The 27,200-nt window shown below is 45.1% G+C and overlaps 3 protein-coding genes across 5 annotated transcripts in view; 2 read left to right on the plus strand and 1 right to left on the minus strand.

Moving 5' to 3' along the window:
• Positions 1-6,589, minus strand: part of LOC109884030 (homeobox-containing protein 1-like) — a 38,234-nt gene extending 31,645 nt beyond the window's left edge. The window contains exons 1-3 of one of the 3 annotated variants that reach the window (XM_031789077.1): positions 6,329-6,589; positions 5,722-5,861; positions 2,341-2,779 (exon numbers count right to left, since the gene is read on the minus strand). In XM_031789077.1, coding sequence (XP_031644937.1) covers positions 2,341-2,779; positions 5,722-5,800 — 518 coding nt within the window. In that variant the 5' untranslated portion in view covers positions 5,801-5,861; positions 6,329-6,589. The remainder of the gene's footprint in view (positions 1-2,340; positions 2,780-5,721; positions 5,862-6,328) is intronic. The other 2 variants (XM_031789078.1, XM_031789079.1) reach the window with 2 other exon arrangements.
• Positions 6,590-18,807: 12,218 nt separating this feature from the next.
• On the plus strand, positions 18,808-20,539 carry LOC109884031 (gap junction beta-4 protein-like). The gene is made up of 2 exons (XM_020476036.2): positions 18,808-19,504; positions 19,751-20,539. Exons 1-2 carry the CDS (start codon positions 18,969-18,971, stop codon positions 20,052-20,054), a joined length of 840 nt encoding a protein of 279 aa, XP_020331625.1. The 5' UTR covers positions 18,808-18,968; the 3' UTR covers positions 20,055-20,539.
• A 1,307-nt stretch (positions 20,540-21,846) lies between these two features.
• LOC109884032 (gap junction beta-3 protein-like) lies at positions 21,847-26,690 on the plus strand. Its single transcript, XM_031789080.1, has 2 exons — positions 21,847-22,216; positions 22,896-26,690. The coding sequence occupies exon 2, from the start codon at positions 22,981-22,983 to the stop codon at positions 23,773-23,775; it is 795 nt and encodes a 264-aa protein (XP_031644940.1). The 5' UTR covers positions 21,847-22,216; positions 22,896-22,980; the 3' UTR covers positions 23,776-26,690.
• The last annotated feature ends 510 nt before the right edge of the window (positions 26,691-27,200 follow it).

Here is a 27,200-nt window from a genome sequence, read left to right on the forward strand (position 1 = left end):
ATATATAAGAAACAATTTGTTGGAAATCCCAAAATTTTATTTTTAACATATATTCTATGTTAAAAAGAGATGTATGTTTCTGGTTGATGCGCCGTGCTGCCTAAAGTTTTAATGTCACGTGCTGCGGACACTCACTTCTTACTCCAAAACACAGCCATGTGGTAATAATCTATAATTAGAACTATTAATTACAACTATTAGAACTGATAATCAATATCCATGTAGCACAAACAACTTTGACAAGGAAGAACAAAAACACAATGTACAGGGTCAGTAGGAGGTAGATATGTACAGGGGAGTGATGGAGGTAGATATGTACAGGGTCAGTAGGAGGTAGATATGTACAGGGGAGTGATGGAGGTAGATATGTACAGGGTCAGTAGGAGGTAGATATGTACAGGGTCAGTAGGAGGTAGATATATATAGGGGGAAGGTTACTATATACAGGGTCAGTAGGAGGTAGATATATATAGTGGGTAAGGTTACTATATACAGGGTCAGTAGGAGGTAGATATATATAGTGGGTAAGGCTACTATATACAGGGTCAGTAGGAGGTAGATATATATAGTGGGGAAGGCTACTATATACAGGGTCAGTAGGAGGTAGATATATATAGGGGGAAGGTTACTATATACAGGGTCAGTAGGAGGTAGATATATATAGTGGGTAAGGTTACTATATACAGGGTCAGTAGGAGGTAGATTTGTACAGGGATACTAGAGTGATGGAGGTAGATATGTACAGGGATACTAGAGTGATGGAGGTAGATATGTACAGGGATACTAGAGTGATGGAGGTAGATATGTACAGGGATACTAGAGTGATGGAGGTAGATTTGTACAGGGATACTAGAGTGATGAGGTAGATATGTAGAGGGATACTGGGGTGATGGAGGTAGATATGTACAGGGATACTGGAGTGATGGAGGTAGATATGTACAGGGATACTGGAGTGATGGAGGTAGATATGTACAGGGATACTGGGGTGATGGAGGTAGATTTGTACAGGGATACTGGAGTGATGGAGGTAGATATGTACAGGGATACTGGAGTGATGGAGCTAGATATGTACAGGGATACTGGAGTGATGGAGGTAGATATGTACAGGGATACTAGAGTGATGGAGGTAGATATGTACAGGGATACTGGAGTGATGGAGGTAGATTTGTACAGGGTTACTGGAGTGATGGAGGTAGATATGGATGATTGCCTGGATGCAATCATCTCTTTCCCTCCCTACACACCTGACCCAAATTAGCCAGACTAACAGCTAACAGGAGAGTAAGTCATCGTCACCTGGGCCTCGGGCAGTTGTCTGATAATGATATAATCATCCTCCTCTCCAGGCGCAAGACTAGTTTCTCCCCACCTCCCCTCTCTTACGGTGTTCACCTCAAATAACCATCCTTCTCTTTTTCATGATTCACCGTTCGCTCCTAATCTTCTTCTACCATCTCTTTAAGCAGTAGGCCCACATCTCTCCTCATCACAGTCCTATAGACCCACACCTCTCCTCATTACAGTCCTATAGGCCCACATCTCTCCTCATTACAGTCCTATAGGCCCACATCTCTCCTCATTACAGTCCTATAGGCCCACATCTCTCCTCATTACAGTCCTATAGGCCCACATCTCTCCTCATTACAGTCCTATAGGCCCACATCTCTCCTCATTACTGTCCTATAGGCCCACATCGCTCCTCATTACTGTCCTATAGGCCCACATCGCTCCTCATTACTGTCCTATAGGCCCACATCGCTCCTCATTACTGTCCTATAGGCCTCTCCCTCATTACTGTCCTATAGGCCCACATCGCTCCTCATTACTGTCCTATAGGCCCACATCTCTCCTCATTACTGTCCTATAGGCCCACACCTCTCCTCATTACTGTCCTATAGGCCCACATCTCTCCTCATTACAGTCCTATAGGCCCACACCTCTCCTCATTACTGTCCTATAGGCCCACACCTCTCCTCATTACTGTCCTTTAGGCCCACACCTCTCCTCATTACTGTCCTTTAGGCCCACACCTCTCCTCATTACTGCCCTATAGGCCCACACCTCTCCTCATTACTGTCCTATAGGCCCACACCTCTCCTCATTACTGTCCTATAGGCCCACATCTCTCCTCATTACAGTCCTATAGGCCCACATCTCTCCTCATTACAGTCCTATAGGCCCACATCTCTCCTCATTACAGTCCTATAGGCCCACATCTCTCCTCATTACAGTCCTATAGACCCACATCTCTCCTCATTACTGTCCTATAGGCCCACATCTCTTTTCCTGTCTCCATAAATGAAACCCACTCTCTCAACAGCCCTCTTGCCCCCTCCTCACCTCATGTACTCCTCTACCTTCTCCTCCAGGTCCCAGTCCTCCTCCGCCATGATGTCATAGCTGAATGACCTCTGAACTCCGACTGCCGGGGGGTACAGCGGCGGGGGCGAGGTTTCGTAGCTGTTGCTAGGCGACAGGGAGGCGCCATCCTGCCCGGGTGTCTGCGTGGTGACGGAGGCCAAGGAGAGGGAGGAAGAGGAGGAGGAGGAGGAGGAGGGGGCTGGGGCGGAGGCTGTGGTAGGGGTAGTGTTGGTTGTGGGGTTGGCGGTGTGGGTGTCATTGCAGTACGGGGGGCGATGGTCGGGATCTAGCCGCTCTAGGGATGCTAAAGCCTGGATGATCTGTGGCTTGGTCATCCCTGAGAGACGGAGACGCTGAAGGAGGTCGATCTGCTCGATGGTATAGCGTGGCTCCACCTCACAACACTCCATCCTGGCATCTAATGGGTTAAAACAGACATGAATAGTTCACAGACACTTTCAAAAAAAGGTCTCTAAAATATCAGAGACACGTTGTTATCAACTTGATTTACAAATGATAATGAATCTGGCTAAGGCCCTGGGGTGGCAGGGTAGCCTAGTGGTTAGAGTGGAAGGTTTGGGAGGTAGCCTAGTGGTTAGAGTGGGGGGTTGGCAGGTAGCCTAGTGGTTAGAGCGTTGGACTAGTAACCGGAAGGTTGCAAGTTCAAACCCTCGAGCTGACAAGGTACAAATCTGTCGTTCTGCCCCTGAACAGGCAGTTAACCCACTGTTCCTAGGCCATCATTGAAAATGAGAATTTGTTCTTAACTGACTTGCCTAGTTAAATAAAAGGTAAAATATATATATATATATTTTTTAAATCTGGCTTCCCTTGTCCCACAACTAGGCATCTATATTATCATTTAACATCTCTGACTTACTTTCACTGAGGCCTCAGTAAAAATACAAATAAAAGGCACAAGTCAGAACTGTTAATATAAATGCCTAGTTGCGGGCTGAACTTTGCCACAGTCACATCTCTTACATATTTGTCCTGAGCATAAGACAGTGGTGATTCACAGCCCGATGACTCATTAAGTTATAATAATATAGTGTATTTGGAAAGTATCGAAAACCCCCTTCCCCTTTTCCCCATGTTGTTACATTACAGCCTTGTTCTAAAACGGATTAAATCAGTACAATTCCTTATCAATCTACACACAATAACCCCATAATGACAAAGCGAAAACAGGTTAAGAAATGTTTGCACAATTATTAAAAATAGAAAACAGAAATACTTTATTTACATCAGTATTCAGACCCTTTGCTATGAGACTCGAAATTGAGCTCAGGTGCATCCTGTTTCCATTGATAATGTTTCTACAACTTGATTGGAGTCCACCTGTGGTAAGTTCAATTGATTGGACAAGATTTGGAAAGGCACACACCTGTTTATATAAAAGGTCCCACAGTTGACAGTGCATGTCAGAGCAAAAACCCAAGCCATGAGGTCGAAGGAATTGTCCGTAGAGCTCAGAGACAGGATTTAATCGAGGCACAGATATGCAGCATTGAAGGTCCCCAAGAACACAGTGGCCTCCATCATTCTGCAGCATTGAAGGTCCCCAAGAACACAGTGGCCTCCATCATTCTGCAGCATTGAAGGTCCCCAAGAACACAGTGGCCTCCATCATTCTGCAGCATTGAAGGTCCCCAAGAACACAGTGGCCTCCATCATTCTGCAGCATTGAAGGTCCCCAAGAACACAGTGGCCTCCATCATTCTGCAGCATTGAAGGTCCCCAAGAACACAGTGGCCTCCATCATTCTGCAGCATTGAAGGTCCCCAAGAACACAGTGGCCTCCATCATTCTGCAGCATTGAAGGTCCCCAAGAACACAGTGGCCTCCATCATTCTGCAGCATTGAAGGTCCCCAAGAACACAGTGGCCTCCATCATTCTGCAGCATTGAAGGTCCCCAAGAACACAGTGGCCTCCATCATTCTGCAGCATTGAAGGTCCCCAAGAACACAGTGGCCTCCATCATTCTTAAATGGAAGAAGTTTGAAACCACCAAGACTCTTCCTAGAGCTGGCCGCCCAGCCAAACTGAACAAATGGGTGGAGAAGGGCCTTGGTCAGGGAGGTGACCAAGAACCCGATGGGCACTCTGACAGCTCTCCAGCGTTCCTCTGTGGAGATGGGAGAACCTTCCAGAAGGACAACCATATCTGCAGCACTCCAACAAACAGGCCTTTATGGTAGAGTGGCCAGACGGAAGACACTCCTCAGTAAAAGGCACATGACAGCCCGCTTGGAGTTTGCCAAAAGGCACCTAAAGGACTCTCAGACCATGAGAAACAAGATTATGTGGTCTGATGAAACCAAGATTGAACTCTTTGGCCTGAATGCCAAGCGTCACATCTGGAGGAAACCTGGCATCATCCCTACGGTGAAGCATGGTGGTGGTGGCAGCATCATGCTGTGGGGATGTTTTTCAGCGGCAGGGACTGGGAGACTAGTCAGTATCGAAGGAAAAATGAACAGAGCAAAGTACAGAGAGATACTTGATGAAAACCTGCTCCAGAGCTCTCAGGACCTCAGACTGGGGTGAAGGTTCACCTTCCAACAGGACAACAGCTCGGGCGGCAGGGTAGCCTAGTGGTTAGAGCGTTGGACTAGCAGTCGAAAGGTTGCAAGTTTAAACCCCCGAGCTGACAAGGTACGAATCTGTCGTTCTGCCCCTGAACAGGCAGTTAACCCACTGTTCCTAGGCTGTCATTGAAAATAAGAATTTGTTCTTAACTGACTTGCCAGGTTAAATAAAGGTTAAAAAAAATTTTTTTAAAGCACACAGCCAAGACACCGCAGGAGTGGCTTCGGGACAAGTCTATGAATGTCCTTGAGTGGCCCAGCCAGAGCCCAACCGAACATCTCTGGAGAGACCTGAAAATAGCTGTGCAGCGACGCTCCCCATCCAACCCGACAGAGCTTGAGAGGATCTGCAGAGAAGAATGGGAGAAACTCCCCAAATACAGGTGTGCCAAGCTTGTAGCATCATACCCAAGAAGAATGGAGGCTGTAATCGCTGCCAAAAGGTGCTTCAACAAAGTACTGAGTAAAGGGTCTGAATACTTATGTATATGTGATATTTCCTTTTATTTTTTTCTAAAAACCTGTTTTTACTTTGTCATTATGGGGTTTATGGAATATATATTGAATCTATTTTAGAATAAGGCTGTAACATAAAACGTTTTGGAAAAAGTCAATAGGTCTGAATACTTTCCCGAAATAACCTATGTATTTATTGCCATGATGTTTAACGTTAGCTATGTACTTAATAAATAAATCTGTGCATTGATTGTAAAATAATGTGTGTCATTGCCCCTGCCCATGGCATTACAGTGCCCGACTGCAGCCTACCTGACAGCGGGGGTGAGAGGCGCCCTGTGGGCAGAGGCTCGGTTCGCGGTGCCGCAGCCGGGAGGCACCACTGTCGCATGGCTCGATGGAGCTGCCGGGGGGGGGAGAGGTAGGCGACACTTGATGATGCGGTGTAGGGACTAGGGAAGAAATGCCACTGGGGTCAACTAGCTAGAAACTTCACTTCAAATATGATTCAAGTTTTGTAGTTAAATTAGATGTGGCCTGTTGCTAAATAAAAATGACCTAACTAGCTATCAAGTTGGCTTGTTGTTTACCAGGTGAGAAGCGCCAGTCACTTTCACTGACGCGCTGCAGCCTGGTTCGGCTATATGGTTAGCTTATCACGCTAGCTAATTATTAGCTTGCTAGCTATCTCTTATCTGTTGACAGTAACTTACAAGCTATTAAAAGTAGCAAACTTGAGCTAAGTTGTAAAGCTAGCTAACTCATTGCATCCACCTTGCACCAATAACTAGCGCACGCTAATTAGGTCACAAACCAGAGCACTTTGCACCAAATGGTATCTTGGTTTAGCCGAGGTGGGAGATAATGGCATGCTAATGCAGACACATGATGCTAACCGGCAGCGCCCCTCTTATCTTACCTCCCGCTGCTGTGGCAAGCCGCAGCCGTCTAAATGGGTAGCTATAACGCAGCAGGGGACGCTATGTGGGCACTTCTCTTGAAACGTTCAACCGTGCACGTCGACCGAACAAAACTTTCGTAACGGTTTCCAACCAGCTAATGAAGGTGATCCGTGCAGGGTCACATTGTCCCGGGATGCAACAGCAGAACCGTAAAGAAACGGTAAACGGGGAGTCGGTCTCAGTTTCTGACCTCTAACCCCACCACACTGTCCCGGGATGATATAGGAAGTTATTCATCTGGGAGGGAAAATCAAAACGTTTTTTATTTTTTATTATTCATTAATACATTCAGTTCTCCCCACAAAAAGTGAATAGTGCAAACCTTATAGACATTAGCCTAATAATAAAGTGATCTGTAAAGTACTTTGAGGCAAAGCATTTTGTGACAAAAAAGGCTTTGTTAATACGTTTGCTTGATACATTGATTGATCGATAAAAACACTATTAGGCAACATTCTATTCCTTCTGTAGCCTGTTGATATTTCTATATCTTATCTGTTTATAAAGTAGGCCTAATGACAGTCCAGGAACAACTACACTATGGGCTTTTGCCCTCAGAACAGCCTCAATTTGTCTGGGCATGGACACTATAAGGTGTCATTCCTTAGGGACACTGGCCCTTGTTGACTCCGATGCTTCCCACAGTTGTGTCACGTTGGCTGGATGTCCCTTGAGTGGTGGACCGTTCTTGATACACACACGCAGGAAACTGTTGAGTGTGGGGGAAAAAAACAGCAGCGTTGCAGTTCTTGATACAAACCGGTGTGCCTGGCACCTACTACCATACCTCGTTAAAAGGCAATTCAATAGTTTGTCTTGCCCATTCACTCTCTGAATAGCACACACGTCCCTTCTTTAAACCCGTCTCCTCCCCTTCATCCACACTGATTTTTGAAGTGGATTTAACACGTGACATCAATAAGGGATTCATAGCTTTCACCTGGATTCACCCTGTCAGTCTATGTCATGGAAAGTGCAGGTGTCCTTAATGTGTTTCATTCTCAGTGTATATGTCTCTTTATGTATTTCATCCGGAATGATCCCCTATCATGCAGACTTATAAATGACATCGAGTGAAATATACAGAGCCTTCAGAAAGTACCACTTGACTTATTACACATTTGGTTGTGTTACAGCCTGAAAATAAAAGGATTACATTTATTTTTCTCTCACACATCTACACCCAAAGTGAAAACGTGTTTTTACTGAAAATACAGGTCAGTCAAAGGTTTGGATAATACCTACTCATTTTTTCACAATTTTCTACATTGTAGAATAATAGGGAAGATGTCAAAACTATGAAATAACACATTTGGAATCATGTAGTAACCAAAAAAGTGTTAAACAAATCAAAATAGATTTTAGATTTTAGACACATCAAAGTAGCTAACCTTTGCCTTGATGATGGCTTTGCACACTCTTGGCATTCTCTCAACCAGCTTCATGAGGTAGTCACCTGGAATGCTTTTCCAACAGTCTTGGAGGAGTTCCCACATATGCTGAACACTTATTGGCTGCTTTTCCTTCACTCTGTGGTCCAAATCATCCTAAACCATCTCACTGACAGTGTCACCAGCAAAGCACCATTGCACCTCCTCCTCCATGCTTCATGGTGGAAATTGCACATGCAGAGGTCATCCGTTCACTTACTCTGTCTCACAAAGACACGACAGTTGGAACCAAAAATTAAAAATGTGGACTCATTAATCAATCAACTTTATTTATCAGCAGATGTCAGCAGAGGTCGCAAAGTGCTATACAAAAACCCAGCCTAAAACCCCAAACAGCAATCAATGCAGGTGTAGAAGTTACCATTTTGGGGCAGCAGGTGGCCTAGTTGCTGGATCGAATCCCCTGAGCTGACAAGGTAAAAAATCTGTCGTTCTGCCCCTGAACAAGGCAGTTAACCCACTGTTCCCCGGTAGGCCGTCATTGTAAATAAAAATTTGTTCTTAACTGACTTGCCTAGTTAAATTCTAAAAAGAAGCTTGACCAAAGGACAGATTTCCACCAGACCATTACTCATGTTTATTGGCTCAAGCAAGTCTCTTCTTCTTATTGGTGTCCTTTAATAATGGTTGCTTAGCAGCAATTCGAGCATGAAGGCCTGATTCACACAATCTCCCCTGAACAGTTGATGTTGAGATATGTCTTATTTGAACACTGTGAAGCATTTTTGGGGGGCTGCAATCTGAGGTGCAGTTAACTCTAATGAAATTCTCTGCAGCAGAGGTAATTCTGGGTCTTCCTTTCCTGTGGAGGTCCTCATGAGAGCCAGTTTCATCATATTATATTACTTGATGGTTTTTCTGACTGCACTTGAAGAAAAATTCAAAGTTCTTGAAATGTTCCGGATTGACTGACCTTCATGTCTTAAAGTAATAATGGCTTGTCATTTCTCTTTGCTTATTTGAGCTGTTCTTGACTTAATATGGACTTGGTCTTTTTACCAAATAGGGCAATCTTCTGTATACCACCCTTACCTTCTCACAACACAACTGATTGGCTCAAACGCATTAAGAAGGAAACAAATTCCACAAATGAACTTTTTAAGAATGCACACCTGTTATTTAAAATGCATTCCAGGTGACTGTGTCCAAACTTTTGACTGATACTGTAAGTATTCACACCCATGAGTCAATACAGTAGAAGCACCTTTTAGCAGTGATTACAGCTGTGAGTCTTTCTGGGTAAGTCTCTAAGAGCTTTCCACACCAGGATTGTGCAACATTTGCCCATTATTCTTTATAAAATTCTTCAAGCCCTGTCAAATTGTTTGCTGATCATTGCTAGACAACCATTCTCAGGCCAAAGCTTTTCAAGTAGATTTAAGTCAAAGCTGTAACTCGGCCGCTCAGGAATGTCTTCTAGGTAAGCAACTCCAGCATAGATTTGACCTTGTGTTTTAGGTTATTGTCCTGCTGTAAGGTGAATTCATCTCCCAGGGTGGAAAGCAGACTGAACCAGATTTTCCTCTAGGATTTTGCCTGTGCTTTAACTCCATTCTGTTTTTTTTATCCTGAAAAACTCCTGAGTCCTTAACGATTAGAAGCATACCCATAACATGATGCAGCCACCAATATGCTTGAAAATATTTAGAGTAGTACTCAGTAATGTGTTTTATTGGATTTATATTCTGTACAGGCTTCCTTATTTTCACTCTGTCATTTAGGTTCATATTGTGTAGTAACTACAAAGGTGTTGATCCAGCCTTAGGAGAAAACTATCATAGCCATTAAACTATGTAACTGTTATAAAGTCACTAATGACGACGATGTTTTTGATCCATCCTCAGTTGTCTTCAATCACATCTCTGTGTCACAGCCCTTTGTCTCCTGTTTCCAATGTTGCCACATTTTTTTGCAGTATTATATTAGTGCCTTGTTGCAAACAAGTTACATGTTTTGGAATATTTTTATTCTGTACAGGCTTCCTTCTTTTCACTCTGTCAATTAGTTTAGTATTGTGGAGTAACTACAATGTTGTTGATCCATCCTCAGTTTTCTCCTTTCACAGCCATTAAACTCTGTAACTGTTTTAAAGTCACAATTGGCCTGATGGTGAAATCCCTGAGCGGTTTCCTTCCTCTCCGGCAACTGAGTTAGGAGGTACACCTGTATCTTTGTAGTGACTGGATGTATTGATACACCTTCCAAAGTGTAATAACTTCCCCTTGCTTAAAGGGATATTCAATGTCTGTTTTTTTTTTTTTTTTTTTTTTACCCACCTACCAAGATATGCCCTCCCTGGTCTTTGTGGTTGAATCTGTGTTTGAAATTCACAGCTTCGACTTACAGATAATTGTATGTGTGGAGTAAAGAGATGACAAATCATGTCTATTATTGCATACAGAGTGAGTACATGCAACTTATTATGTAACTTGTTAAGCACATTTTTACTCCTGAATTTATTTAGGCTTACCATCACAAAGGGGTTGAAGACTTATTGACTCAAGACATTTAAGCTTTTCATTGAAAAAAATTCATTTGTAAAATATATAACAAAACATGTTTCCAATTTGACATTATGGGTTATTGTGTGGAGGCCATAGACACCACATCTCAGTTTCATCCATTGTAAATTCAGGCTGTATCACAACAAAATGTGGAAAAAGTCAAGGGGTGCAAATGCTTTTTGAAGGCCTTCCCCTCATCGTACACACACACACACACACACACACACACACACACACACACACACACACACACACACACACACACACACACACACACACACACACACACCAATGAAATGAACATGCCCTTGCTGAAGTTGTATTCTTCTTGGTCTCCGACCCAACAAATCTCTCTCTCAATTCAAATGGCCTTTATTGGGAAACACAAAGCACAACAACAACAAATAAGCATCAAAGCAAATTAAACACAAACAATCAGACATTACCAGTATCAATCAAATTTCAATCACATTTGTTCACATTTGTTTAAAAAAGCCCTTTTTACATCATCATGTCACAAAGTGCTGTACAGAAACCCAGCCTAAAACCATAAACAGCAAGCAATGCAGATGTAGAAGCACGGTGGCTAGGAAAAACTCCCTAGAAAGGCAGGAACCTAGGAAGAAACCTAGCGAGGAACCAGGCTCTGAGGGGTGGCCAGTCCTCTTCTGGCTGTGCCTGGTGGAGATTATAAGAGTACATGGCCATTAAGGTCAGATTGTTCTTACATTTTTTCATTTAACCTTTATTTAGGCAAGTCAGTTAAGAACAAATTCTTATTTACATTGTCGGCCAAACCCGGACGACACTGGGCCAACTGTGCGCCTCCCTATGGGACTTTCAATCACGGTCGGATGTGATACAGCCTGGATTCAAACCAGGGACCATAGTGATGCTTCTTGCACTGAGATGCAGTGCCTTAGACTGCTGCGCCACTCGGGAGCCTGAGGTTAGACGTTCAACAAAATCAAATTTATTTATAAAGCCCTTTTTACATCAACCAATGTGTCACGTTCAAACGTCCATAGATGACCAGCAGGGTTGTAGTAGAGGGTGCAACAGGTCAGCACCTCAGGAGTAAATGTCGGTTGGCTTTTCATAGCCGACCATTAAGAGGTCGAGACAGCAGGTCCGGGACAAGGTATTACGACCTGTGAACAAGTTAGGGTTCCATAGCAGGTAGAGCTGCTGACCAGGTGGACTGGGGACAGCCAGGAGCCATCAGGCTAGGTAGTCCTGAGGCATGGTCCTAGGGCTCAGGTCCTCCGGGAGGGGAAGGCGATAGGGAGAATTAGAGGGAGCATACTTAAATTCACACAGGACACCAGATAAGACAGGAGAAATACACCAGATACAACAGACTGACCCCCCCGTGCCCCCCGGCACATAGACAATAGCAGCATAGATACTGGAGGCTTAGACGGGGGTGGGTCGAGGGACACGGTGACCCCGTTCGATGATACCCACAGACAGGGCCAACCAGGCAGTATATAACCCCATCCACTTTCCCAAAAGGACCAGAGACAATTACAACATCGTTGGTGCTGAAATTGATTACAATATCCCAATATCTAAGCTCGCCAGTTTTAGCCTTAGCCAGCACCCTCTTCAGATGTAGCCTTACAGCGGTAGCCCTGCTCCCTGGTAAACAGTGAATGATCGCCGGTTGATTCTTTTTCAAGTCTAATATTGCGGATAATGGAGTCGCCAATGACTAGGGTTTTCAATTTGTCAGAGCTAATGGTGGGAAGCTTCGGCGTCTCAGACCCCGTAACGGGAGGAGTAGAGACAAGAGAAGGCTCGGCCTCTGACTCCGACTCGCTGCTTAATGGGGAGAACCGGTTGAAAGTTTCTGTCGGCTGAATGAGCGACACCGGTTGAGCATGGCAAAATCATTTCTTTACAGAAGCCATGGGAAAGTTGTCTGGCTGCGGGGACCGTGCGAGGGGATTTATACTAACGTTGCTATCTGTACTTACTGGTGGCACAGACGCTGTTTCATCATTTCCTACACTGAAATTACCCTTGCCTAACGATTGCATCTGAAGCTGGGCTTGCGACACGGCTATCCTCACCATAAGGTGATAGTCCTCCTGTATATTATGAGTACAGCAACTGCAATTAGAAGGCGTAGTATTACACAGCAGCACGGAGACAATGAGGAAGTGTGTTCCGCATTACTGTGAAGAAGGAGACCTCAAAGCGTCCAGAGTGAAAAAGTTGAATGAAAAAACTAAGTAGCAAGGGAATGGCTAACAACTTATTATTCAACTTTTTTTAGAGAGAAGGAGACTGTGATTCAAACCACAAAAAGGAATTCTAGTTTTCACTGTTTTTTGGTTGATTCTTTCCAATGTGTTTAGTAATTATCTTTTAGTTTTCACATGATTTGGTTGGGTCTAATTGTGTTGCTGTCCTGGGGCTCTGTGGGGTCTGTTTGTGTTAGTGAACAGGGCCCCAGGACCAACTTGCTTTGGGGACTCTTCTCCAGGTTAATTTCTCTGTAGGTGATGGCTTTGTTATGGAAGGTTTGGGAATCGCTTTTCTGGTTTTTGATAATTAGTGGGTATCGCCCTAATTCTGCTCTGCATGCATTATTTGGTGTTTTTGACGTTGTACACAGACAATAGTTTTGGAAGACGAACTGTTGTACACAGACAATAGAATTCTCAATTTGGTGTTTGTCCCATTTTGTGAATTTTTGGTTGGTGACCCCAGACCTCACAACCACTGAGGGCAATTGGTTTATAAATGATTCAAGTATTTTTTGCCAGATCCTAATTGGTATGTCAAATTTGATATTCCTTTTGATTGCATAGAAAGCCCTTCTTGCCTTTTCTCTCAGATCGTTCACAGCCTTGTGGAAGTTACCTGTGGCGCTGAAGTTTAGGCCAAGGTATGTATAGTTTTTTGTGTGCTCTAGGCAAATGGTGTCCAGATGGAATTTATTATTTGTGGTCTTGGCGACTGGACCTTTTTTAGAACACCATTATTTTTGTCTTACTGAGAATTACTTGGCCCAGGTCTGACAGAATCTGTGTAGAATATCTTGGTGCTGCTGTAGACCCTCCTTGGTTGGTGACAGAAGCACCAGAACATCAGCAAACAGTAGACATTTGACTTCAGATTCTAGTAGGGTGAGGCCGGGTGCTGCAGACTTTTCTAGTGCCATAGCCAATTCATTGATACAAATGTTGAAGAGAGTGGGGCTCATGCTGTTTCCCTGCCTCACCCACCCGGCCCTGATGGATGAAAAGCATGTGTGTTTATTGCCAATTTTGACCTCACACTTGTTTGTGAACATTTTTAATAATATCGTGGGGTTTTTCCCCCTAACACTGCTTTTCATTTTGGGATTTAACAAAGCATGAGAAGACTTTGCTTTTGGTTTGTTTGTTTGTCAGTTATGCAGGATTTACACGTATTTTAACAAGAAGTCAATTTGACATTTGCTCAGGACATCATTTTCACTGAGGAAATGTTGGAGTCTGCCATTGATGAGGTTACTGTTGACATAGATTCCGTGGTAAATTATGGGGGTCAAATTTGTCTCCACTTTGTGTGGATTGGGGTGAACAGACCTTGGTTCCAAATATTGGGGAAGATGCCAGAGCCGAGGATAATAATGAAGAGTTTGAGTCAACTTGAATTTATTGTCTGTTTTATTTTATCATTTTTCTTATTTACTGTTTTAGTGTTTTTAGTATTTTTATTTATTAGGGCAGCAGCTTCCTGTGGTCCAAACACATTAAGGCAGCAGCTTCCTGTGGTCCAAACACATTAAGGCAGCAGCTTCCTGTGGTCCAAACACATTAAGGCAGCAGCTTCCTGTGGTCCAAACACATTAAGGCAGCAGCTTCCTGTGGTCCAAACACATTAAGGCAGCAGCTTCCTGTGGTCCAAACACATTAAGGCAGCAGCTTCCTGTGGTCCAAACACATTAAGGCAGCAGCTTCCTGTGGTCCAAACACATTAAGGCAGCAGCTTCCGGTGGTCCAAACACATTAAGGCAGCAGCTTCCTGTGGTCCAAACACATTAAGGCAGCAGCTTCCTGTGGTCCAAACACATTAAGGCAGCAGCTTCCTGTGGTCCAAACACATTAAGGCAGCAGCTTCCTGTGGTCCAAACACATTAAGGCAGCAGCTTCCTGTGGTCCAAACACATTAAGGCAGCAGCTTCCTGTGGTCCAAACACATTAAGGCAGCAGCTTCCTGTGGTCCAAACACATTAAGGCAGCAGCTTCCTGTGGTCCAAACACATTAAGGCAGCAGCTTCCTGTGGTCCAAACACATTAAGGCAGCAGCTTCCTGTGGTCCAAACACATTAAGGCAGCAGCTTCCTGTGGTCCAAACACATTAAGGCAGCAGCTTCCTGTGGTCCAAACACATTAAGGCAGCAGCTTCCTGTGGTCCAAACACATTAAGGCAGCAGCTTCCTGTGGTCCAAACACATTAAGGCAGCAGCTTCCTGTGGTCCAAACACATTAAGGCAGCAGCTTCCTGTGGTCCAAACACATTAAGGCAGCAGCTTCCTGTGGTCCAAACACATTAAGGCAGCAGCTTCCTGTGGTCCAAACACATTAAGGCAGCAGCTTCCTGTGGTCCAAACACATTAAGGCAGCAGCTTCCTGTGGTCCAAACACATTAAGGCAGCAGCTTCCTGTGGTCCAAACACATTAAGGCAGCAGCTTCCTGTGGTCCAAACACATTAAGGCAGCAGCTTCCTGTGGTCCAAACACATTAAGGCAGCAGCTTCCTGTGGTCCAAACACATTAAGGCAGCAGCTTCCTGTGGTCCAAACACATTAAGGCAGCAGCTTCCTGTGGTCCAAACACATTAAGGCAGCAGCTTCCTGTGGTCCAAACACATTAAGGCAGCAGCTTCCTGTGGTCCAAACACATTAAGGCAGCAGCTTCCTGTGGTCCAAACACATTAAGGCAGCAGCTTCCTGTGGTCCAAACACATTAAGGCAGCAGCTTCCTGTGGTCCAAACACATTAAGGCAGCAGCTTCCTGTGGTCCAAACACATTAAGGCAGCAGCTTCCTGTGGTCCAAACACATTAAGGCAGCAGCTTCCTGTGGTCCAAACACATTAAGGCAGCAGCTTCCTGTGGTCCAAACACATTAAGGCAGCAGCTTCCTGTGGTCCAAACACATTAAGGCAGCTACACTTCCTGTGGTCCAAACACATTAAGGCAGCTACACTTCCTGTGGTCCAAACACATTAAGGCAGCTACACTTCCTGTGGTCCAAACACATTAAGGCAGCTACACTTCCTGTGGTCCAAACACATTAAGGCAGCTACACTTCCTGTGGTCCAAACACATTAAGGCAGCTACACTTCCTGTGGTCCAAACACATTAAGGCAGCAGCTTCCTGTGGTCCAAACACATTAAGGCAGCAGCTTCCTGTGGTCCAAACACATTAAGGCAGCAGCTTCCTGTGGTCCAAACACATTAAGGCAGCAGCTTCCTGTGGTCCAAACACATTAAGGCAGCAGCTTCCTGTGGTCCAAACACATTAAGGCAGCAGCTTCCTGTGGTCCAAACACATTAAGGCAGCAGCTTCCTGTGGTCCAAACACATTAAGGCAGCAGCTTCCTGTGGTCCAAACACATTAAGGCAGCAGCTTCCTGTGGTCCAAACACATTAAGGCAGCAGCTTCCTGTGGTCCAAACACATTAAGGCAGCAGCTTCCTGTGGTCAAAACACATTAAGGCAGCAGCTTCCTGTGGTCCAAACACATTAAGGCAGCAGCTTCCTGTGGTCCAAACACATTAAGGCAGCAGCTTCCTGTGGTCCAAACACATTAAGGCAGCTACACTTCCTGTGGTCCAAACACATTAAGGCAGCTACACTTCCTGTGGTCCAAACACATTAAGGCAGCAGCTTCCTGTGGTCCAAACACATTAAGGCAGCAGCTTCCTGTGGTCCAAACACATTAAGGCAGCAGCTTCCTGTGGTCCAAACACATTAAGGCAGCTACACTTCCTGTGGTCCAAACACATTAAGGCAGCTACACTTCCTGTGGTCCAAACACATTAAGGCAGCTACACTTCCTGTGGTCCAAACACATTAAGGCAGCTACACTTCCTGTGGTCCAAACACATTAAGGCAGCTACACTTCCTGTGGTCCAAACACATTAAGGCAGCTACACTTCCTGTGGTCCAAACACATTAAGGCAGCTACACTTCCTGTGGTCCAAACACATTAAGGCAGCTACACTTCCTGTGGTCCAAACACATTAAGGCAGCTACACTTCCTGTGGTCCAAACACATTAAGGCAGCTACACTTCCTGTGGTCCAAACACATTAAGGCAGCTACACTTCCTGTGGTCCAAACACATTAAGGCAGCTACACTTCCTGTGGTCCAAACACATTAAGGCAGCTACACTTCCTGTGGTCCAAACACATTAAGGCAGCAGCTTCCTGTGGTCCAAACACATTAAGGCAGCAGCTTCCTGTGGTCCAAACACATTAAGGCAGCTACACTTCCTGTGGTCCAAACACATTAAGGCAGCTACACTTCCTGTGGTCCAAACACATTAAGGCAGCTACACTTCCTGTGGTCCAAATACATTAAGGCAGCTACACTTCCTGTGGTCCAAACACATTAAGGCAGCTACACTTCCTGTGGTCCAAACACATTAAGGCAGCTACACTTCCTGTGGTCCAAACACATTAAGGCAGCAGCTTCCTGTGGTCCAAACACATTAAGGCAGCTACACTTCCTGTGGTCCAAACACATTAAGGCAGCTACACTTCCTGTGGTCCAAACACATTAAGGCAGCAGCTTCCTGTGGTCCAAACACATTAAGGCAGCTACACTTCCTGTGGTCCAAACACATTAAGGCAGCTACACTTCCTGTGGTCCAAACACATTAAGGCAGCTACACTTCCTGTGGTCCAAACACATTAAGGCAGCTACACTTCCTGTGGTCCAAACACATTAAGGCAGCTACACTTCCTGTGGTCCAAACACATTAAGGCAGCTACACTTCCTGTGGTCCAAACACATTAAGGCAGCTACACTTCCTGTGGTCCAAACACATTAAGGCAGCTACACTTCCTGTGGTCCAAACACATTAAGGCAGCTACACTTCCTGTGGTCCAAACACATTAAGGCAGCTACACTTCCTGTGGTCCAAACACATTAAGGCAGCTACACTTCCTGTGGTCCAAACACATTAAGGCAGCTACACTTCCTGTGGTTCAAACACATTAAGGCAGCTACACTTCCTGTGGTCCAAACACATTAAGGCAGCTACACTTCCTGTGGTCCAAACACATTAAGGCAGCAGCTTCCTGTGGTCCAAACACATTGAGGCAGCAGCTTCCTGTGGTCCAAACACATTAAGGCAGCTACACTTCCTGTGGTCCAAACACATTAAGGCAGCTACACTTCCTGTGGTCCAAACACATTAAGGCAGCTACACTTCCTGTGGTCCAAACACATTAAGGCAGCTACACTTCCTGTGGTCCAAACACATTAAGGCAGCTACACTTCCTGTGGTCCAAACACATTAAGGCAGCTACACTTCCTGTGGTCCAAACACATTAAGGCAGCTACACTTCCTGTGGTCCAAACACATTAAGGCAGCTACACTTCCTGTGGTCCAAACACATTAAGGCAGCTACACTTCCTGTGGTCCAAACACATTAAGGCAGCTACACTTCCTGTGGTCCAAACACATTAAGGCAGCTACACTTCCTGTGGTTCAAACACATTAAGGCAGCTACACTTCCTGTGGTCCAAACACATTAAGGCAGCTACACTTCCTGTGGTCCAAACACATTAAGGCAGCAGCTTCCTGTGGTCCAAACACATTAAGGCAGCAGCTTCCTGTGGTCCAAACACATTAAGGCAGCTACACTTCCTGTGGTCCAAACACATTAAGGCAGCTACACTTCCTGTGGTCCAAACACATTAAGGCAGCTACACTTCCTGTGGTCCAAACACATTAAGGCAGCTACACTTCCTGTGGTCCAAACACATTAAGGCAGCTACACTTCCTGTGGTCCAAACACATTAAGGCACTTACTTTACACAGTGAAGGTGTATGTTCTAGTTTTGTGGGTCTGTGTGTCTGGTTGGGTAGGTTTCAATGTATTATTTGTTGGGGGGAGGGTTGTTTACGCTCTTCATCAAACCACTTTTTTTGCTGTTAATTTTTCTAGTTTTCTGCTTGATTTTTTTTTTACAATTTAATGTTAGCTGTCAAATATATACTGTTCAGACTTTATTTTGCTAAGTTTACACCTTCACTATCGCAAGGAAAATATTTCTCTCTCTCCTTTTTGTGGTTTGAATCACAGTCTCTTTCTCTCTATGGTAAAAGTTGAATAATAAGTTGTCAGCCACTCCCTAATCTACTCAAACACTGAGCTGAGGGTGTTGCAGCTATGTTTACCTAGCTAGTACACTCAGTATGGGCATGCAGCACATCCCTCCCCTCTTGTACCAAGCTGAGTAGGTCTTATTAAAGACCTGCCTTTCCTGAGTGCAGTTGAGTATATTTTTTTACCAGAAGGGTAGAAGCCCACTGGGAACGAGAGGCGGTTGTGGCAAGAGCCAGTGGCCTGTTGGAGGTTGAACTGAACTTATACTTCGAATTCTAATTCTACAACTTGTACCTCCACTATGAACTGGGCGTTTTTGCAGGGCCTGCTTAGCGGGGTCAACAAGTACTCCACGGCGTTTGGTCGTATCTGGCTCTCTGTCGTCTTCATCTTCAGACTCATGGTCTTCGTCGTGGCCGCGGAGAAAGTGTGGGGTGACGAGCAGAAAGACTTCGACTGCAACACGCGCCAACCTGGCTGCCACAACGTCTGTTACGACCACTTCTTCCCTGTCTCCCACAGCCGGCTCTGGGCACTCCAACTCATCTTCGTCACCTGTCCCTCGCTCCTGGTCGTCCTCCACGTCGCCTACAGAGATGAACGAGAGCGGAAACACTGTCTGAAGCACGGCGAGGGATGCACCCGTCTGTATGACAATACGGGGAAGAAGCGCGGCGGCCTGTGGTGGACCTACCTCTTCAGTCTGCTCTTCAAGATGGCAGTAGACGGCGTGTTCATCTTTCTGTTGTTTTACATCTACGATGCGTACTTCTTCCCGTTGGTGGTGAAGTGCTCAGAGGACCCCTGTCCCAATGAGGTGGACTGCTTTATTGCCAGGTAATTATTATTACAAACAGAGCACACTTTGCACTGATCATTGGCATGGCCCTAGGGTTATCCTGATCATGTGACCTGACCATCAGGAGAATATATTGAGCACGAAGTATCACAAATGCTGCACTTGTTGAAGGTGATGAACGGCTGATGAGCTAAAGCAGAATGTGATTACAATGCTTTGTTATTGTGAACGACCAAAAACCTATACTATTTCACAAAGCTCATCTTTTACTGTCTGCTCCCCAGGCCAACAGAGAAACGAGTGTTCACGGTCTTCATGGTGGTGATAAGCTTGGTGTGTATACTCTTGACCCTGTGTGAGATCCTCTACCTGCTGGGGAAGAAGTGCAGGGAGTGTATTGGCGGTGGAGGACCCCGTGCCATCAGGGAGAGCCCCCAGTTCACCATGCCAGCTACCATACCCCTGACAGAGAAAGATACCTCTGTGTTCAAGCAGTCTGAACTGAAGAAGATGAATATGGCTGATGGGGATGGTGGACTGGATAAGAGAGAGAGCCCTGCTCCGGGTTACAGTGTGACTGTCTCTTAAGACGGTTATCTTTCATTCTGGTCCTGGAGACGCCATAACTTGTGAAGGCTTTCCGTTCAAGCCCAGTATTAATACGTGATTAGATGGATCTAATCAAGGCATTGATGATTAGTTGATCAGTTGTGTTTTAGTAAGTCTAGTAGTAGTTAGTAGATAGTATGTCTGGAAGAAAAGCCTATGGAAAGACTGCAACATTCTGTCATGTCTGTGTCAAGGCAAGGGCCACATATACTGTTCAGTGTGAGTATATGGGATACTCCAAAATGCTGTTTACAAAGTCACTGCCAAAACGGGAAAATATTTAGTCGTGATTAATTAGAGAATGACATGACATCTGTTTGTTTTTTTGTAAGAAGTTTTCATTTCATGAAATGTACATTATTTCTTGTATTGTCTAGTTATTGACACGTGTAATATAATTTCAAGCCTGATGATTGTAGTCTGCTTGTAATTTGAAATAAAACATATTTTATTATGATCTATTATATTTTTGTTGTTGTTGTATTTTCTATAAATATAAATGTCTCTTTAATTTCAACTGAAATATCATAATGATTTTCAACTTAAAAGTTAAGCACAAAACTGACTGGATCCAAAGCCTCTTATTCATTCCAGCAACCATTTCTAGGCCATTTTACAGTACAACAGGAAGTGCAACAGTGTTCCACTAGAAGGTATTGAATTGAGTAGTACACTTTCAACACTTTACACAATGTCATTAAATCACATATTTTATCTTAGTTTAACTCGGCAAGTACAAATTCTTATTTACAATGACGGCCGAGGAACAGTGGGTTAACTGCCTTGTTCAGGGGCAGAACAACAGATGTTTACCTTGTCAGCTCTGGGATTCATTCCAGCAACCTTTCGGTTACTGGCCCAACGCTCTAACCGCTAGGCAACCTCAACAATCTCACAGATAAATGATCATATGTGATGTATACATTTTGAATGAAGAGTCCCTCTTAAAACATCCACATGAACCTTAATGTAACAAAGTGAATTCCACGTGTCATGCTGCAAACAAACACCTGATGAGATCAAAGTGGGGTTTTTTGCAATGAAAGAGAACCACAAAATGACACACCTTGATAATGAAATGAATTCAATAGTAGTTTATTCTTCAGGTTGGCAGTAGTAGGTTGGGAGTGGTCAGTAAGCAGGGGTGGAAGTACAGTTTATCCACATTAAAAGGACCCCTCCTAAATTATCTGATCACAGTCACATCCGGCATGACTAAAAATCCCCATCAGCCTCAGCAGCAGGACTAGCTGTACAGCTGTGTGATGTGGTGGCGATAGGTGACACCTTCTATAGCTGATTGAGCCGTCTAGTCTGGAGTGTCTGCTAAATGACTCAAATATACATGTACATTTGCTGAATGGGCATGAACACCAAATGTTCAGTGTTTGAGTATCTAGAAATATGAATCAACAACAAATACTTCAAACACTTATGGTCCCCGTATCAGCTCTCTGTGAGACTGGAGGTGCTCTTATGTCCACATCTCGATACCTCTGTAGTTCCAGCTCTCCTGGCAAATAAAGGATCAGCGTTTATCTCGGAATCTGTGGCAGTGCCGGATAAATGAGGGTGACTAGGCAGACATGGTGTGGTACCAATCCAATACTCATCTGTGTGGGCCTGGGGTGTTACCGATACCAGACTCACCTGGTGGGAACACTTAGTCACCATGACAACTCCAATGTTGATTTTAACAAGGGTGTTGCGTCACTAACTGGTCAGCGGAGAGAAAAAGAAACCCAGCATTGATTCCAAAGCTTGACCACACCTCCAGAGTGTGGCTAAATCATCATGTCCAGAATTACAGTAGTCCAGCCATTTTGTTCAGCCCTGCCATTCATTAGTCAAATCAGACTGAGGCAAAGTTGAACAGAGAGACGGACAAGCTTTGAACAGAGAGACGGACAAGCTTTGAACAGAGAGACGGACAAGCTTTGAACAGAGAGACGGACAAGCTTTGAACAGAGAAACGGACAAGCTTTGAACAGAGAGACGGACAAGCTTTGAACAGAGAGACGGATAAGCTTTGAACAGAGAGACGGACAAGCTTTGAACAGAGAGACGGACAAGCTTTGAACAGAGAGACGGACAAGCTAAAATGAATTGAGCATCAATCAGCCTAGTGATCTGAAACAACTGTAAGTACGACTTGACTTTTAATCCATCTGTAATAGTGATACGAATGACTTTTGCCTCAAAATGATGTGTATTCAACAACAAGTAAACTATCATATAGTCTACCTGTTTCTGAACATGATTCCACTGTTTCATAAGCAATGACTTTGCTCAAGATGTTCTCCTACGAAATCCCGCAACAACAACAAAATGTGGTTTCGTGAGCATTAGACTCTTGAGGGAAGTCAAACAGTGTTTTGATCAAATATTAAAGCCGCCTTTCTTCAAAGAACCCCACTCCTTTTAAGCAAACAGCTTCAGAAGGCGGAGAGAGAGAGTCGCAGGGAGATTTGGATGAAAAGTTTGATCGGAGTCTAAATAAAAGGCTGTGAACAGATCTTTCAAAAGAAAACTACTTTAACACCCAGAAGAAATTTATTTCTATGTAAAATTTAAGAGTTGTATTATATGTTGTTCAGCTCGTAGATGATTCCTGTTTTTTTAGGCTTTATTACCTCTCATTCCTTCCAGTAGGGCAGGCGATGGCAAAGGCAGTGTTAGGTGATGCCAAGGGGTCTGGAACTTGATTTTAAAGTAGTTCCCTTTCCCTGAAATGGAGGTTGGCGGGGCTCAATACATACCCTGGTTGTTCAACCGTTATTCATACACTTATTAATGAATCGCTTTCTCTTCTTCCTCCAGCTTCAAGTCCAAAGGCAGAAGCTCATCCACACAGCCGGGTGAAAGTTCAACGGTGAAAGAAGGGGATCCCACTTTCGATCTCACCATGGACTGGAAGACGTTCGAGGCGCTGCTTAGCGGGGTCAATAAATACTCTACCGCGTTTGGACGTATCTGGCTCGCGGTAGTCTTCGTGTTTCGCGTCATGGTCTTCGTCGTGGCCGCAGAACGCGTCTTTAGTGAGGACCAGAAAGACTTTGACTGCAACACTCGGCAACCCGGCTGCGCCAATGCCTGTTACGACCACTTCTTCCCTGTCTCCCACACCCGGCTCTGGGCACTCCAGCTCATCTTCGTCACCTGTCCCACCTTCATGGTCGTGATGCACGTGGCGTACCGTGAGGAACGCGAACGCAAGTACCGCATCACGCACGGCGAGAATGCCCGTCTCTACGACAACACAGGACAGAAGCACGGAGGACTCTGGTGGACGTATCTCCTCAGCCTCTTCTTCAAGACGGCCATCGAGGTGGCGTTCCTCTACCTCCTCCATCTCATCTACAACAACTTTGACCTGCCGAGACGCGTCATATGCGACCTCTGGCCTTGTCCTAACCAGGTGGATTGCTACATCGGCCGGCCCACAGAGAAGAGGGTGTTTACCTACTTCATGGTAGGGGCGTCGGCTGTGTGTATAGTGCTCAACGTGTGTGAGATCTTTTACCTGATAGCCATCCGTGTGCTGAGGATCAGTCATCGGGGAAGCCTCCATACCTCCCCCAACATTAGGTGCTCTGAGCTGGACTGTGATGGGTGTCAGACGCTGGCGGCGACAGCAGAGTACCAGGAGTGCAACGAGGCCAACTTAGCCATGGAGAAGAAAAGTACATCTATATTTTGAGTCAGACATTAAACTTTTTACAATTGAACTTTTATTAGATGACAAATCTTTATTGACTAAATGTTGTTAACCAAAACCTGAGTTTTATCAATACATTTATTTTAGTCAAATGTAATTTTTATGGCCAACCACCTCCTCACCCTCCCTTACGGACACACCTCTGTGAGGGTGAAAGACTGACGAAGGTTAAGAGTTCTTGAAAGTGATTTAACAGGTCAGACGTTGCTCAGACGTTGCTGACGAATACCAGAGTTTACAACACAAATGTCGGTATTTTACATATCAGCTAACCGCATCTTATGATAATCTGGTGCCCGACTGCACAGTCGATGTTGTCGCATCCAATCATTGGTTGATGCATGTAACGTCTCAGCAAGGAAACGCAACCCCCCTGCTCATCTGATCTGGCCCCCTGCTCATCTGATCTGGTCCCCTGCTCATCTGATCTGGCCCCCTGCTCATCTGATCTGGCCCCCCTGCTCATCTGATCTGCCCCCCTGCTCATCTGATCTGGTCCCCTGCTCATCTGATCTGGCCCCCCTGCTCATCTGATCTGGCCCCCCTGCTCATCTGATCTGGTCCCCTGCTCATCTGATCTGGCCCCCTGCTCATCTGATCTGGTCCCCTGCTCATCTGATCTGGCCCCCTGCTCATCTGATCTGGTCCCCTGCTCATCTGATCTGGCCCCCTGCTCATCTGATCTGGCCCCCTGCTCATCTGATCTGGCCCCCCTGCTCATCTGATCTGGCCCCCTGCTCATCTGATCTGGCCCCCCTGCTCATCTGATCTGGCCCCCCTGCTCATCTGATCTGGCCCCCTGCTCATCTGATCTGGCCCCCTGCTCATCTGATCTGGCCACCTGCTCATCTGATCTGGCCCCCTGCTCATCTGATCTGGCCCCCTGCTCATCTGATCTGGCCCCCTGCTCATCTGATCTGGCCCCCTGCTCATCTGATCTGGTCCCCTGCTCATCTGATCTGGCCCCCTGCTCATCTGATCTGGCCCCCCTGCTCATCTGATCTGGCCCCCAGCTCATCTGATCTGGCCCCCTGCTCATCTGATCTGGCCCCCTGCTCATCTGATCTGGCCCCCTGCTCATCTGATCTGTCCCCCTGCTCATCTGATCTGGCCCCCTGCTCATCTGATCTGGCCCCCCTGCTCATCTGATCTGGCCCCCTGCTCATCTGATCTGGCCCCCTGCTCATCTGATCTGGCCCCCTGCTCATCTGATCTGGCCCCCCTGCTCATCTGATCTGGCCCCCTGCTCATCTGATCTGGCCCCCTGCTCATCTGATCTGGCCCCCCTGCTCATCTGATCTGGCCCCCTGCTCATCTGATCTGGCCCCCTGCTCATCTGATCTGGCCCCCTGCTCATCTGATCTGGCCCCCCTGCTCATCTGATCTGGCCCCCTGCTCATCTGATCTGGCCCCCTGCTCATCTGATCTGGCCCCCCTGCTCATCTGATCTGGCCCCCTGCTCATCTGAACTGGCCCCCTGCTCATCTGATCTGGCCCCCTGCTCATCTGATCTGGCCCCCCTGCTCATCTGATCTGGCCCCCTGCTCATCTTATCTGGCCCCCTGCTCATCTGATCTGGCCCCCTGCTCATCTGATCTGGCCCCCTGCTCATCTGATCTGGCCCCCTGCTCATCTGATCTGGCCCCCTGCTCATCTGATCTGGCCCCCTGCTCATCTGATCTGGCCCCCTGCTCATCTGATCTGGTCCCCCTGCTCATCTGATCTGGCCCCCCTGCTCATCTGATCTGGCCCCCTGCTCATCTGATCTGGTCCCCTGCTCATCTGATCTGGTCCCCCTGCTCATCTGATCTGGTCCCCTGCTCATCTGATCTGGTCCCCTGCTCATCTGATCTGGCCCCCTGCTCATCTGATCTGGCCCCCTGCTCATCTGATCTGGCCCCCCTGCTCATCTGATCTGGCCCCCTGCTCATCTGATCTGGCCCCCTGCTCATCTGATCTGGCCCCCCTGCTTTTTTCTGTATTGTTTTACCTTTTTAGATTTACGGTTCATTTATTATTATCTTAATTCGTAATTTTTATTTTTATTTTTTCCTTAGTAATTTAAAGTTTTCTTTACAGTGAAATGCAGGGCAGTGTACAGACCTTTCAGGGAGCAGGTGCTCAAAATGAAAAAAGGGTACCCCCCCCCCCCCCTTGAAAAATATAAATGGACTTTTATCAGTCATGTCTTGATCTTCATAACATCGACTACTAGCTGCCTCTGTAGCGAACATTTAAAATGTTTTCAGGCCTGTTTATTTCTGCAACAACACACTCACTCGTCACAAACTGTAAGCAAGCTAGTTACAGTGCCTCCAAAAGATATGATCTGAAAAAGGCGATCAGCTGATTTTTAGTTAAGGAAACGTAACCTTTATTTAACCAGGCAAGTCAGTTTAAGAACCAATTCTTATTTACAACGACGACGTTGTGCCAATTGTGCGCCACCCTGTGGGGTTCCCAATCACGGTCGGTTGTGATACAGTCTGGATTCGAACCACGGTGTCTGTATTGATGGTTCTAGCACTGAGACGCTGTGCCTTAGACTGCTGCGCCACTCGGGAGCTGGTCGTTGATGTTGATGATTGATGGAAATCTGCTATTTAGCTAGCTAGATCTTTTTTTTTTTTTACCGATTGTGATTTATTTTCAATACTATTAAATAATAACTTTAGAATATAGCCAAATATTTATAATCTTCACACTAATGATATATGGCTGGCTGGCTAGAGGCTTGTGTGGATATTGTAGTGTATGGTGGTTAGCTAGAGTCTACACTACCTGTGTTCAGTGTTTCATTTGTGAATCGGAAGGTGCCGGAAACAAAAAGTGAGTGAGGGGGGAACCTGGGGAGTTCTAAGGTAACGGAACACATAAAAAAAGTCCCCTTTATAATACAGTATTCCATATCATTATCATTATAATACAGTATTCCATATCATTATCATTATCATTATAATACAGTATTCCATATCCATATCATTATCATTATAATACAGTATTCCATATCCATATCATCATTATAATACAGTATTCCATATCCATATCATGATCATTATAATATAGTATTCCATATCCATATCATTATCATTATAATACAGTATTCCATATCCATCATTATAATACAGTATTCCATATCATTATCATTATAATACAGTATTCCATATCCATATCATTATCATTATAATACAGTATTCCATATCCATATCATTATCATTATAATACAGTATTCCATATCCATATCATCATTATAATACAGTATTCCATATCCATATCATGATCATTATAATATAGTATTCCATATCCATATCATTATCATTATAATATAGTATTCCATATCCATATCATGATCATTATAATACAGTATTCCATATCCATATCATCATTATAATACAGTATTCCATATC

This window comes from Oncorhynchus kisutch, linkage group LG14 (assembly GCF_002021735.2).
Source record: "Oncorhynchus kisutch isolate 150728-3 linkage group LG14, Okis_V2, whole genome shotgun sequence".
Lineage (NCBI taxonomy): Eukaryota > Metazoa > Chordata > Actinopteri > Salmoniformes > Salmonidae > Oncorhynchus > Oncorhynchus kisutch.

Bases quoted from the DNA above. Each gene is read 5' to 3' on its own strand.
- LOC109884031 (XM_020476036.2), top strand. From the start codon at position 18,969: ATGAACTGGGCGTTTTTGCAGGGCCTGCTTAGCGGGGTCAACAAGTAC. The intron at 19,505-19,750 runs GTAATTATTATT...TCTGCTCCCCAG, and splicing joins GTGGACTGCTTTATTGCCAG to GCCAACAGAGAAACGAGTGT.
- LOC109884032 (XM_031789080.1), top strand. From the start codon at position 22,981: ATGGACTGGAAGACGTTCGAGGCGCTGCTTAGCGGGGTCAATAAATAC.